Source organism: Montipora capricornis, chromosome 9 (assembly GCF_036669925.1).
Source record: "Montipora capricornis isolate CH-2021 chromosome 9, ASM3666992v2, whole genome shotgun sequence".
NCBI classification, from domain to species: domain Eukaryota; kingdom Metazoa; phylum Cnidaria; class Anthozoa; order Scleractinia; family Acroporidae; genus Montipora; species Montipora capricornis.
Window position 1 is genome coordinate 17,386,606 of NC_090891.1, and position 13,824 is coordinate 17,400,429.

General features: G+C 38.5%; 1 protein-coding gene across 1 annotated transcript; it reads left to right on the forward strand.

Moving 5' to 3' along the window:
• The first annotated feature begins 1,365 nt into the window (after positions 1–1,365).
• On the forward strand, positions 1,366–3,917 carry LOC138015529 (uncharacterized). The gene has a single exon (XM_068862591.1). It carries the CDS (start codon positions 1,993–1,995, stop codon positions 2,815–2,817), a length of 825 nt encoding a protein of 274 aa, XP_068718692.1. The 5' UTR covers positions 1,366–1,992; the 3' UTR covers positions 2,818–3,917.
• The last annotated feature ends 9,907 nt before the right edge of the window (positions 3,918–13,824 follow it).

The following is a 13,824-nucleotide window of genomic DNA, read 5'->3' on the forward strand; positions in this document are numbered from 1 at the left end:
AATCGTGTTTTATACCATACCATAACATTGCTGTTACGTGATACAGTGTTGTAGCTTCATTCTATCTAAAGAGAGTGTTTTCTAGGTAAGAATTTTATCGATACTTCTATACAATTAATTAGGAAATGATTCTTCTCCCCTATAATCCCAATACCTATTTGAAAGATGAGCTAATCCTTTCATTTCGCCAGAGCCAAAGTCTTGCCAGAAACGTCTCACATACAATCATGAATATAATGAATGTTCAATATCCTTGCCGACTTAATTACAGGAGGAACAGAACTCAAAAACTTGGCCCATTTCATACAATAGCGATTACTACCAATTTATTTAATTGAAGACTTATCAAAATACACGCAAGGGAACTGCAGTAACGTCTGGAGAATTCGCGGGAGTAAATAATTGGTTTCGCTGTTTCCTCGATCATTCTAGTCACCAGATTATTTCGTCAAGAGGTAAGTAAATCTGAGCTAAAGAAATGTAGGCAGGTAGTTAAGCAGAAAGTATAGGGTAGGTATTTTCATGAGACCCGGTTTGAGCCCGCGATCTCTCGCATGAAAGTCCGATATCAGTGCTCAGTCGACTGAGCCACCGATCGTTGGCGGGTTGGTATTTAGGTTGGTGGGTAGGATTTTTCGTAGGTTCCGCATATAAATTGGAATTTTGTCCGCATCACTGATGTCATGACTAAAGCTGGTCACTCCAGTGTGAAATACGTTCAAGGTCAAACTGATAACTGTTTGTGGTGGCACGATTTGCATCATTGTCTTGTATACGTACCCACTGTCGTGAATAGCGAATCATAGCATTGTCATCATGAACTGATAGTCTGGACATTCGTCTCCGATATTTTTGGTAACTTCTATCGACACAAGATTAAAAGCAAGGTAGCTATGTGATCATCCTTCCTTATCATACTCAAGTCACAGAAATTCTTAAATCAACATCACTGTCACTAAATTTAGAAACCCAGCAGAGGAGACAGTTCTCACCCTTCTTTTACTCTGCAAGACATTAGCGATTTAGTAACAAAGGAATGGTCTCAGACAGAAATTTATCCATATCATTCTGCATAATGGAGCTTAGTTGAGCGTTTCATTCGACCACCGCCCCACCAAACTTTTTTGGTGTTACTATACTTCTAAAAAGTCGATTTATAACTTTGTAGTGGACGAGATGTACGGTCAAGGTAGTGCTCATTTTTTTGCTCGTTGAAGCAGTGTGGAATTAAAATAAGACACACGCAGCATGTTAACTTTCTCTTTTTTTAATCCGATCGATAGACAGGGCGGTGTCCTTTATTGGTACGTTACTTACGCGTAACGAAAATTTCATGGGTTATTTGCTTTTGAAGTCTCTCTTAACCAGTCATTGCTTTTTGATCACCAGAGTCGGTTTTCTCCGCAGGGTACAGATATATTCGGCGAGGGGTATTCTATTTTCAGCAGCCCGACTGTCAATTTTACATTTCCGGAAAACCAAAGTTTTGTCTAAAGCCATGCTGGAACATTGACGGCATAACTTTGACTTACCGGTAATACTTGAAAATATTTCCGTTAAGTCCACTTTTTTGAAACGGAATGGAGGGATTTTTCATCGTGTTTAAAGCAAACGGCAAACGTCTTCAGCTCTAAATTGAATTTTCCCAAAAAACCGAAGAGACTATTCTTTCAGCTCATCACGTTCTCGTATTTAATCGAGCAAATTGTAATATTAGTGTAATATTAATTCAACTTAATCCTTGATAGTGGCTGTGTTTCCTTGTTTGCTCACTAAAGTTTCACATCGTCGCAGCCACATCTTCACCACGTAAAAATAACTGAGACAAAAGCGGCATTAACAAGATAATGCATACGAAGAACTCAGCAGTAGGTCAATAATGGTGCCCGTTTAGCTTCGATTTTTTTGCGGTTTCGTAGCTGCAGGCAAATTCAATGAATGAAATAGTTTATCGATCCGTGACGAAGTGAAATTTGCATTTTTGCTGTGCAGATGAACACTGATGAAATGAGCTCGAAAAAGGATGATTTGGTGCAAAGGTTTGGGGTCTCTGCAACTATATCGGACGACCCCGACGAAAGAAAAAATGTAGAAAACAGTACCTTACTCAATGTTAATGATGGTGCTGTTGCTGGCAACTCCACTAAACCTCGTTTCCGGAGACATTCAGTAAGCAGTTACATTCCAGTGTCCAAGCAGACCAAAAGCCCTGAGAACGATAATGTGGAGGCACCTCGCTCGTCCAATCCTACAGCTTTATTGAATCGTCGACGAAAGATTTCGCTGCCAAGTTCCCCAATTTATGATGATGGATCTGGTGAGACGCCTTCTAGCGAAGACACCACAAGCAATGCTAATGCTTTTGATGCTTTTTTTGGACTACGGCGTCGAAGGAAATATTCTCTTCCATCGACTTCCAGGAAAAATGGACCTGACCAGTTCTTTGAGGGTGCGAGGATGCAAATAGGAGAGAGTGAAGTCAATCTCGATACATGTGTCCCTGTGTTTGCTAAGGAAGCTATGAGAAACAGAAAAAGTGAAAATATCACTCCTTTGACAAGAACTGAATTTAATAGGTGGATGTTTGACATAATGGACGCTAACATTGCGGGATGTCAAGGATGTTTAAGTCGACAGAGACGTATAAGCTTACCTGTTCTGAAAGTAGATGGGCCGGGTTCAGATGGTGCGGTCTCAAACTGCAACGCTGTGACTGACGATCCGGACAGTAGCCACTTGGCAGCAATGCCTCGCGTTAAAAGTAGTTTACTCGCACACCAAAGGGATAACCTGTCTACATGGACACCTAGAAACTAACTCAAAGGGATCAAATCATTATTCATTTGAAAGTGAACAAGAGTCAATGAAAAAATCACAGGTGGAATTGGTTGCAAATGACCAAGAAAATTATCTGTACATTGTAAATTATGATAATCAGTTTGATCCCTTGTTTCCAAATTTTTTTGCAATTTCCATAGCTGGGCTACAGCAATTTGTTCAAACTATATTATCACTGGGCAAGCAAAGGTTGATTTCGGATGCGTTTAGAGCGGCTCTTTATCTTTTCTCATTGCCTCCAGAAGCACTCTCCTCGTGCACTCATTAGGGAGCTTTAGCAACGACAACGGCGAAGGCAACGAGAACGTCACAAATTTGCATACTTAGTCAGCAAAGACAATAGCTTTGCACGCTGAGCACGTGCATCCTTTCATTTTTGACTATTTCTTTGCCGTCGTCAGCAAACCAACAACGTAAAATGACCACGTAAAATGACCAAATTTGAAGAACGAAGAGCGCTTGAGGATAAATTTTGAATAGACCATTTTACAGTTGTGGCTAAGTTACCAGGCCTAGAAATGGAAGCGAGGCTGTCGGTGACCCTGTTTTGATACAAACCTTCATGCTTTTGTAATGTTAATATGGACTAATTAGTGTTACAACAACACAATTTACATGATAAAAGCAATGAGGTCTGTATCAATGCAAGGTCACCGGCAGCCTCGCAGCCATTCATAGGCTTGGTCGCTGAGCAAACAACCGTAAAATGGCCTTTCTTCTCTAAATTGATCGCCGTTCATGCTAGTTTCGTTCTTGAGAATTTGCCACACCTTTGTTACCTTAAAATGCTTGGAATGGTCGCGAAGTGATTACAATTACTCGAATTCACATTTAACGACGACGTCCTCCTTACCGTTGCCGTTGCCGTCGTCGTTGCTAAAGATCCCTAATAGCTGCAATAAGCCGTCTACGTTGTCTCACTGGAGGTCACTCACGAAAGACTAACTTGATACCAATAGCTCTCTTGCATCATGATACTGATTAAGGTAATTCCCTTGAAAATGACGTACTATCCAGAATTTTTTCAAACTTGGCACAATTGATATTTGTACACAGGACATTAAAAAAATGCAACAAAACGATGGGGTCACCGTGCTTGTTTTCGCGCTGTATGCCCTTTATTCTAAGTGTTTTTACAGAATTACGCGAGAAGCGTTCGAACTAGATCAACCAGAAAAACTGTTGTCAAGTAACAAAACTGCTGAGTATTACTGAAAACTTGAACCAACTTGTTTGTCCGGGCTGTAATATTTAAGTAAAAAGATTTCAAATTGCTTAATCTTGCAAAGAAATGTAAGCAAATTGGACCGCTACAGTCATCACCTTGCACTCAGTGTCAGGCTCCAAATGCAGTTTCACGTCATTTATATGTAAATACTACAACTTCTACTATCCAACTTTTCTTCTCCTTAAAATGTGTTTTCCGTGTACCTATTACAAGTAAATAGAACCATTAAAAATGGGGGTCACCGTGCTCGTCTCTTCGCAACATTAGGATAATGGATGGCAAAGGGGTAATGTCGTCTTCCAAATGATCATTTTCCGCGAAAGGACTGGGGCGAGTTGCAAAACAACACTCTCTTAACCGACAGCAGTTATCATGACTGCTCTTAAAAGCTCTTGAACAGCAAAGCGGCCTTTATTACTTCTCTTCAGATGGCCGGTGTGAAACGCCGCTTTCTCCGAAGTCGCAATGTTATGCGCAGTATGAGATTCGCGGTGCAAAACAAGGGAATCACCTTAAATTGACCAACTGACTTAAAACTTCTTTAATTTGGAAAAAAGCTCAGGATCCGCGCGAAAGATATATTTTCCGGCTTTATCACTTTTTTGACAAAAGCAAATTTTCTTTTTTTGAAGGGACAGCATCAAATTATTAAACATTCCAGTGGCGACTTCCTATCAATAGAAATACAAAAGTAATGCACTTGTGATGGATTAATCGTTTCCTGTGTCATTGGCAAGCTTGGCTTCATACGCAGATGGCAAGAATATGGAAGTCAACTGAAACTTCGAGCAAATAATTCATTACCAGAAACTGACTCAGTGTGTTTCTTTTTCTCGCATACATTCTTTTCTTGGTTTGTTTTTGCGTGTACCAGCACTCAACTGAGAACATCTTCAAAGCACTCTTTTCACGGCAATAGCAGTGGCAATGAGACTGCATGAGCCAAGTTCATTTAATTTCGGGAAAAATCAAGCGAAAAATCAGATCATGATACATGGACGATTCAATTAAACACGGTAAATAGACGTCTGAGTTGTTCTGACGATAACTGTAGGGCAAACATGAAGGAGGTCGGAGCTAAAATTAGTAACAATGCTGTTAATGCTGTATACAAAGACAAAAGAAATTGATGTAAATTTATCCCTTTTGTTGCCATTTCAGAATAATCTCAGAGTTCAATTAATCCTAATTTAATTGACCATTTATGTGTTTGTAACTCCTAACTTTAATTCAGAACCGAATCACCTTCAAAGTGGGGGTCATGCTAGTACCTTGTCCCCTGAGTCGGAGGGGAATAAGTGGATTGAAAAAAGTGGCCATGGCCCAAAATCAATTTACGGGAACGTTTAGCTATTTTTAACCTCGTGCCTTGCGGTTTCGTATTTTTAAAATCGAGTCGTTAATTATTTCAGTCATAAAAATGGTCTATTGTATTTTCACTTTACTCTCACGAACGGAAATCTGCAAAATTACCGTATTATTTGTTAACCGTCTGAGTCGAAGTTCTGCCGGCTGGGACATTTGTTCTTGCTTATCTTTGAAAAATTGGAATCCTCAGTTTAAATGAAGACACTCTTATTCTTCGGCCATTTCAACTTGAGTAAAAATAACAAACAAACTGCTGTTATAAACATAACGAGACAATTGTACTTTAGGTAACCGTTACTTCTGAAGATGTATGTTGGAGCGTACGAAACGTCAAGTTCATAAAAAGTTTTACAACATGCGTTGTCCCTTTAACTGAAGTTTATGTGAAAAGCTCAGGGTGCCGTTCCTAAATCCCATCACTAACTTTTCAAGGACATTTTAAAGTGTTCTGCGGTGCGAATGGTTTTGTTGATCAGTCATGTATGAAGTTCTTCGAATAGTTTTCAGAAGTTCTAGAATTTGATGGCAATTTTAATTTCGGCTCAACGAAAAAAGTAAAACAAGAAAAGCTCGGACTTTTAGCCTTACATGTACAATTGCTCAAGAATTATTTAAAAAAGTAAAGTGGGATCTTCGAAATAGGTGTATCTACCAAGCAAAGTGATTAGTGTTTTCATTAAAAAAGAAAACTTCTGTAGTAGTTATACAATTAGAGCTAAGTGAGATCTTTCCGAGTTGCTGTCTCAATTAATGCACCTTAGTTTTGCTAGTTTAATTATTTCGGAGCACGTGTCAATTGTTCCAAGTAACGGTCTGTCGTCTTCACGCTAGGATAGAAAAGAAAAACAAAACAGAACTGTGCAGGTAATCCTCGCTTTTAGGCAATTTAGTTAGTAGCTAGAAGTACATTGTCATCATGTGTCGATGGAACACAAACTCTTGTGTTTTTATGTTTTCTTTTTTTGCCTCTTGATAATAACGCTAAGCCGGAGGCCCACATAAGGTCTGGGCTCGCTATGAGACGTGCCATGATTAACAACTCTTTCTACTACAAGCAATTGCAAAGAGGTTGAGACACTGAATGGAAAATCCACCTCTTCTTCCTAAAACCCCTCTTCTAGTTCATAAGAAAAGGCTGAACGCCCCTCTCTCCTCCCTCCCCTTTTTCAATGTTGATACCCTTTAGTCTGAGTGCCAAGTGGAAATGGAAACAACTTTGCTTGGGGGGGAAGGGGGGTTGGAGATGCGTTGACTTGAATGACACGCATTGCACGGTTATCAACAGTGAGTGTCTCAACTCTTTTTGCAACTGCTTGTAGAATTTTAATGTTTTTTTTGTTCAAGTTCGAACGATCAGCACTTTTAACAGAATGTTGACTTTGAACGTTTCCAGTCAAGGACAACTCCTTTAAACTTAAGCTAGGAGCACGCAATGTCAAGGTCAACTTTATACGCATCCTTGGTCTTCAAAGCAACAAACACAAGTTGTGGCCGCGTCGATTCTCAATTTATGTTCCGTCATTCTCTCGCTTTGTTTCGTCTTTGTCGGATTTCACTAAAGCGCACATAACTATTCATAGGGACGGAATTCCATGAGAGTTCTAGAAAAGCGAACAGCCAAGCCAAGGTATGCCACGAGCACACAAAGCCGACTGAACTGAAGCGCCTTAACCGCTCTCTGTTTGGTAAAGCGTTGCCTTTTTCGCAACAGTCGAGTTTTGTTTTACCTTTCCTTTCCACTTGTTATTCCTCGATTGTTCTGAATCTGAAATGCATCAAAAATCCGCGGGACACGATGAAAAGACAACTAGGAAACCTTTTCTAAGACAAAATGGTGGAATGCAGCGTATGAGAAAAAATTCTTTAGACTTTTCAAGATACCTTTGTGATGATGCGACACAGACTGCGTTGATGAATAAGAGGCCCTCAAAGTCATTCAGCGATTCGGAAGCCGTTAGTTTGAAAAAACACTTTCAACCAAACATGGCTGACGTTGTTACCATAGGGAGAACGTCCATTGGACATGCGAGCACTCAACGAAGTCCATTCCAAGCCCAAGTTCATCAAAGGAATGACAAATTTCAAAGGAAATATGCCATCAGAAATGAGGAAGCGGGAGGAATGTTGACTTCTCTGCCAGTCGTTAATCAAAGGACAAACACCAGTTCGATTGGTCCTCTAGAATTTGACGATGGGTCGGCACGCTCTGTCTGTGATACTATCTCCTCGGTTGCTTGTAGTACATTGAAAAACCATGATGATGAAATTGAATATCGAAGAGAAAGAATACTCACCATGACAGAAAAAGTTTCAAAGATTGATGCTATCGAGTCATGGTTGCGAGCCATATCCGAACTACCACGTTGAGGATGTGGATAACATTTTTTATTTCATTTTATATTTCATTTATATATTTGCCAGAGGAAAAAAAGGGGGAGAAGAAAAAAATAATTTAATCAATTGCACATATATATGTAAAAAGTTAAACGACTTAAAGTAACACATTTATTTCACGATATAAAGGAGAAGACTCTTTTCCTGGCGAGGAAGCTCACAAGAAACCATAGGCATCGCTTGTCTTTAATAATCATCAAGATAAACAATTGAACATGGCAGAAAACAGCCACTTTCAAGGGATGTAACGGTTTGCTCGCGACAGAAATTTGAAGTCTTTTGCCACGAGCATAACTTGAATCGCTAAATATTCAGCATTGAAAGATGGCTAGAAGTTCTATTTTAAAGTCGGACTTGTTGGGAACACTTAAAGTGACGTGGATCAACACGGCATCAATTTTTTTCACTACATGAAGCACGAAAAGTTGAATTTAAGGAATAGATGGAATTCTTGATTGTCACTTGTGCAGATAATGTTATAACAATGAGTTTGTCATGTTGTTTTGAGAGCCTCCGAGGCAGGAAGAGTTCCCTTTAAAAATTTGCTGGTGTTCCCTAGTTCCCGAAATTCGTTCCTAATTTTTTCTTAGCTTTTTGATCCCTTAAATGGTTTATATTGCCTTTTTCCCAAAGATATTTTGTCTTTGATCCCCTGTTCCCCGGTTCAAATTAGCCGTGTTTTCTAATTCCCTAAAACCCCTGGGAGAGACTCTTTTAGTCGGCTTTGACTTTAGTTAATCGTGAAGCTTAATTTATTAAGTTTTTACTTTTAAACATATTTTTCCTTTCTTAGTGATAGTCGAAAAGCATTTTTTTTTTATTGTTAACACATTGTTATAACCCACAAATACACATCGAGGTCCTTTAACAAAAAAATTCTTGTTTGGAAGGAATTGCATCAAGACTTAATTAAGAACAGAACACATTTCAGTGATGACAAATCTGTTTAGGAGGACTCGCTGCAGTTCTATTATTATAGTGTACTAAAGAGTACACAGTCAGCCAGCCAGCTGGACAGTCTCTCTTTAACTCAATGCCTAATTCTATACGCGTTATGTATGTTGCAAATAAGGCGTTCTTGAAGGTTTGCCATGCATGAATAGCATGCGTGGCAAAGCCTCAAGATAACGTTGCAGGAAACCTCTATAACTAGTTGCAATAAACGATACCCTCTTTTTTTTTAATAAGAATGTTGTTTTTCCGGCCCAGGCTGAATATTCTAATTTTTCTGCCGATTTTAGGCTGAAAATATTATTGTATTATTCTTAAATTATAGCTTATGCCATTTCCGTTTTAGAATTTACTGGGGTATCAGTTACAAGTGTTTGGTATCTAGATCTGTTTTTGCTACGTTTTGTAATTTAAAAAAGAAAGAATTTGTCATAATGCTTTTTTGCAGTTTAGTTTATGTCTTTTGTGCTGAATACTGTACATATGTATTACATGTACCGTTCATCGAACTGTCATTAGCGTAGAACATTTTGCTATAGCTAGTGCAGGTTTTTTCGTTTTGTTGGCTAGTTTCGCCGTTCAGAGAAAGGAATAATTTTAAAAACAAAATTGTATTGTATTTACAGATGTTTCAATATACAAAATTATATCTATCCTTTTCAAAATCTCAGCCTCAGCTTTATTCTTAAAATATTCTTAAAATTTCGCAAATTTCAGACTTGATATTCTAATAGAATATATTCTTATGAAAAAAAAGAGTGTAAACTGATTGAATCGAAAATTTGCCTATGGTTTCTAGGAAATAGACTTTACTCCTCTATTACCGGCATAGCAATAGATTTTTTCCGATTGGTTCGTTTAGGAAATTATTTTCGTCACCATATATTTTCAATGAGATAATGCCATAGCACTTAGAGAAGTAGAAATTTCAATAGAACAAAAACAAATCAAGATTCTCTTTTTTGGCTTAACTGAAGATTGAAAGTGAAAGTGAACTTTTCGTATTTTGTTTACTTCTTTACTGATTGTCAAATTTACATTTGGTAAGTAAGCGAGCCTTTATTTCGCGAGGGTATACCTTGACAATAATAAAACTGAGGAACTCATGGCCCTAAAGGTAAGATAATATACGAGGACTTTAACATAGTTACAATGAACAATATTGAACATATTCAAAAACCCTACATCAGTAAAAGACCAATTATTTATCTGAACGATTGTGTAAGATTTTGAGCGTTTAAACTGACTTCATTAAAGAAGCAAACTGTAAGAAGAAAATTGCACTTTGATTTTGTTTAAATTGAGCATCCAATTTACTAGTATTCCATTCCTCTTACTAACCGAGTTGGAGGTCCGTACAGTAATTATAGTCAAAGCGCGGATCATAAATCAACAGGAAACAAACGCAGATCCGTAATTTACAGTACTTACCGAGAAAACGAGGTAAGAAATATGTTTATTATATCTCTGAGATAACCAGGAGTGCGGAAAAGGAAACTAGTTGAAGGCAATCGGAGGGTTTAACTGCCACAACAATCAGTGCGCGTCAAAATCCGAAAAACGATTAAATCTTTTTGTCTTTTTAAAATAGTTTCTTGCAAGATTGAAACAGTTTTACAAGTTCACGTAACACAAGGAACATAGAAATTCTCTAGAAAACGTTTTATCAAAATATGCAATTTAGCGGGCTGTTATCTACAGCATAGCCTGCTAAATCAGCAAATCACATCACGAGTACTATCTGAGACACAGTCACATGCACGGCAAAAGATCGTCCTCAGCGATAAATACTCATTTTAGCGTAGCTACAAGGGCCAAAGGTGCGCACGAGGAGCACTATGGTAAAGAAAATATTTATAAAACAACTGAGTTACTAAGCGCATCCTGAATAGTCAAACCTATGACTTATTGTACCAATACACTAACAAAAAAGTGCGAAAGAGAAAACGAAAAGTTTTCTTTATGAGAAAATGGCTTATATATCTTTGAAAAACTGGAACCCTTTAACTGGAGTTTATGTGATTCCTTAACCCATCACTAAGCGTTCAAGGACATTTGAAGTGTTTGCAGTGCGAGTGAGTTTAGTGATCAGTCATGTATGAGGTTCTTTGAATAGTTTTCAGAAGTTTTAGAATTTGCAGGCAGTTTTATACTCTCAACGAAAAAGTAAAACAAGGATAGCTCGGACCTTTCCCCTTACGTGAAAAATTGTCCAAGACTTATTAAGTAAGGTGGGATCTTCGACTGAAATAAGTATATCTACCAAGCAAAGTGATCGGTGTTTTCATAAAAAGCGAACTACTGTAGTCGTTATACAATTATAGCTAAGTGAGATCTTTCCGAGTTGCTGTCACAACGTACCCTAGCTTTGTTAGTATTTCGGAGCACGTGTGTCAGCACTCTTTTAAAATTGATCCCAGTAACGGCCTGCCGTCTTTACCCTTGAAGGAAGGATCAGAAGAGGGAAAAAAAACAGAAATGTGCATCCGACCTTCGCTTTTTGGCAATAATTAGAAGCCAGACATGCATTGTCTTCATGCGTCGATGGATCTCAAACAATTGTGTTTTTTACCTCTTCCTGAATGACGCTGAGGCGGAGGCCCAAAATAATAATGTCAGTAGTTCCGTTGTCTCTCAAACTGCTCGATCAAATTTAAACATTTCGAGTCTTGGCTTCATTTTATGGCAGATGGAAGTGAAATCAAAAGTAGTTTGGCTCTAAGGTCTAGGCTCGCCTTGAGGCGAACTATGATGAATAACTCCGCGTATACTATTAAAAATTACATTCAAGTTCGAACGATCAGCATTTTGGCATGGTAAAGTAGTGAAGAACGCTTTTTTTTACTATTAGCCTTTAAACACGTCAGATGACCTTTCCCTTTTAAAAGAATGCTGACGTAGAACGTTTCCAGGAAAGTAAAACTCCGGTTATTTCAAGCTAAGAGCATGCAACGTCAGGGTTAACTTTATGTGCATTGTCTTCAAAGCAACAAGAACAAGTTGTGGCTGCGTCGATTCTCTATTTATGTTCCGTTATTGCCTCGCGTTCTTTCGTCTTTCTTGGATTTAACTAAAGCACATATATCTATTCTTAGGGACGGAATTCAAAGAGAGTTGTAGAAAAGCGAACAGCCAAGCCAAGGTATGCCAAGAGCACACAAGGCCGACTGAACTGAGGCGCCTTAACCGCTCTCTGTTTGGTAAAGCATTGCCTTTTTCGCAACAGTTGAGAGTTGTTTTACCTTTCCTTTCCACTTTGTTATTCCTCGATTGTTCTGAATCTGAAATGCCGAAAAAATCCGCGGGACACGATCAGAAGACAACTAGGAAACCTTTTCTAAAACAAAATGGCGGAATGCAGCCTATGAGAAAATATTCATCGGACTTTTCAAGATACCTTTGTGATGATGCGACACAGACTGCGTTGATGAATAAGAGGCCCTCAAAGTCATTCAGCGATTCGGAAGCCGTTAGTTTAAAGAAGCCTTCTCAACCAAACAATGGTGACGCTGTTACAATAAGGAGAATTTCAATTGGACAGGCGAGCATTCAACGAAGTCCATTCCAAATTCATCAAAGGGATGACAAATTTCAGAGGAAATATACCACCAAAAATGAGCAAGCAGGAGGAATGTTGACTTCTCTGCCAGTAGCTAATCAAAGGACAAACATCAGTCCGATTGGTCCTCTAGACTTTGACGATGAGTGCGCTCGCTCTGTCTGTGATTCTGTCTCCTCGGTTGCTTGTAGTACATTGAAAAACCATGATGATGAAATTGAATATCGAACAGAAAGAAAACACTCCATGGCAGAAAAAGTTTCAAAGAGTGATGCTATCGAGTCATGGCTGCAAGCCATATCCCAACTACCATGTTGAGGATGTGGATAACAAACCTATTGGCATAGCTTGTCTTTAATTAATCATCAAGTGAAACATTTGAAGACGGCAGCAAACAGCCACCCTCAAGTGGCTGTTCAAGTCTTTTGCCAAGAGCATAACTGTTATTACTAAATATGCAGCTTTGACAGATGGCTAGAAGTTTTGGTTTAAAGTCGGAGTGACAAGTGACATGATAACTACGTGAAGCATGACAAAGTTGAATTTAAGGGATAGATGACTTTCTTGATTGTCACTTGTGAAGATAAGGTTTTCAGAGTGGGTTAGTCAGATTGTTTTGAGGGCCTCCCAGGGGAGGGGAGAGGAAATTCTGTTTCCCCTTGTTCCTTTTAAAAAATTGTTGGTGTTCTCCTTTGTTTCCGAAATTACTTCAAAACGTTTTCTTAGCTTTTTGATCCCTAAAACGGTTTATGTTGCAAATGAGGCGTTCTTAAAGGTTTGCCATGCATGAATAGCACGGATTGCAAAGCTTCGAGATAGCGTTGTAGGAAAACTCTATAACTGTTGCAAGGAGTGATGAACTGATGGAATTGAAAATTTGCCTATGGTTTCTAAGAAATAGACTTGACTGGTCTGTTGCCGGCCTAAACAATAGATTTGTTCCAATTGTTTCCTTTAGGAAATTATTTGCGTCAACTTTATTCTCAATGAGATAATACCATAGCACTTAAGGAAGTAGAAATTTCAATAGAACAAAAATTAATCAACATTTTCCTTTTTGGCTGAACTGATGCTTGAAAGTAAAAGTGAACTTAATATATTCAAATTTACATTGGATAAGTAAGTAAGCCTTTATTTTGAGAGGGTAACATATGACAGTAATAAAACTGATGAACTCGTGGTCCTAAAGGTAAAAGCTAGTACTAATATAATCTACGAGGAGTTAAATGTACCGTGAACAATATTTATGAATTATTCGCCGAAGGCGAAGTGATTATCGGTGAATATTCACCGAGACGAAGTCGAGGTGAATATTCACCGATAATCACTGAGCCTGAGGCGAATAATTGTTTTAGTATAAATACACAGGTGATTATTTGAAAAAAGAGAAAAAAAAAACATTTCAACGCGAAATCATCTTCACTTACAGTGGCAAAACGACTACTGGCAGCCATTTTGTCCGTCGAGGTGATTATCGGCTGATAAT

Excerpts from the sequence above, each read along its gene's own strand:
- LOC138015529 (XM_068862591.1), top strand. The coding sequence starts at position 1,993 with ATGAACACTGATGAAATGAGCTCGAAAAAGGATGATTTGGTGCAAAGG.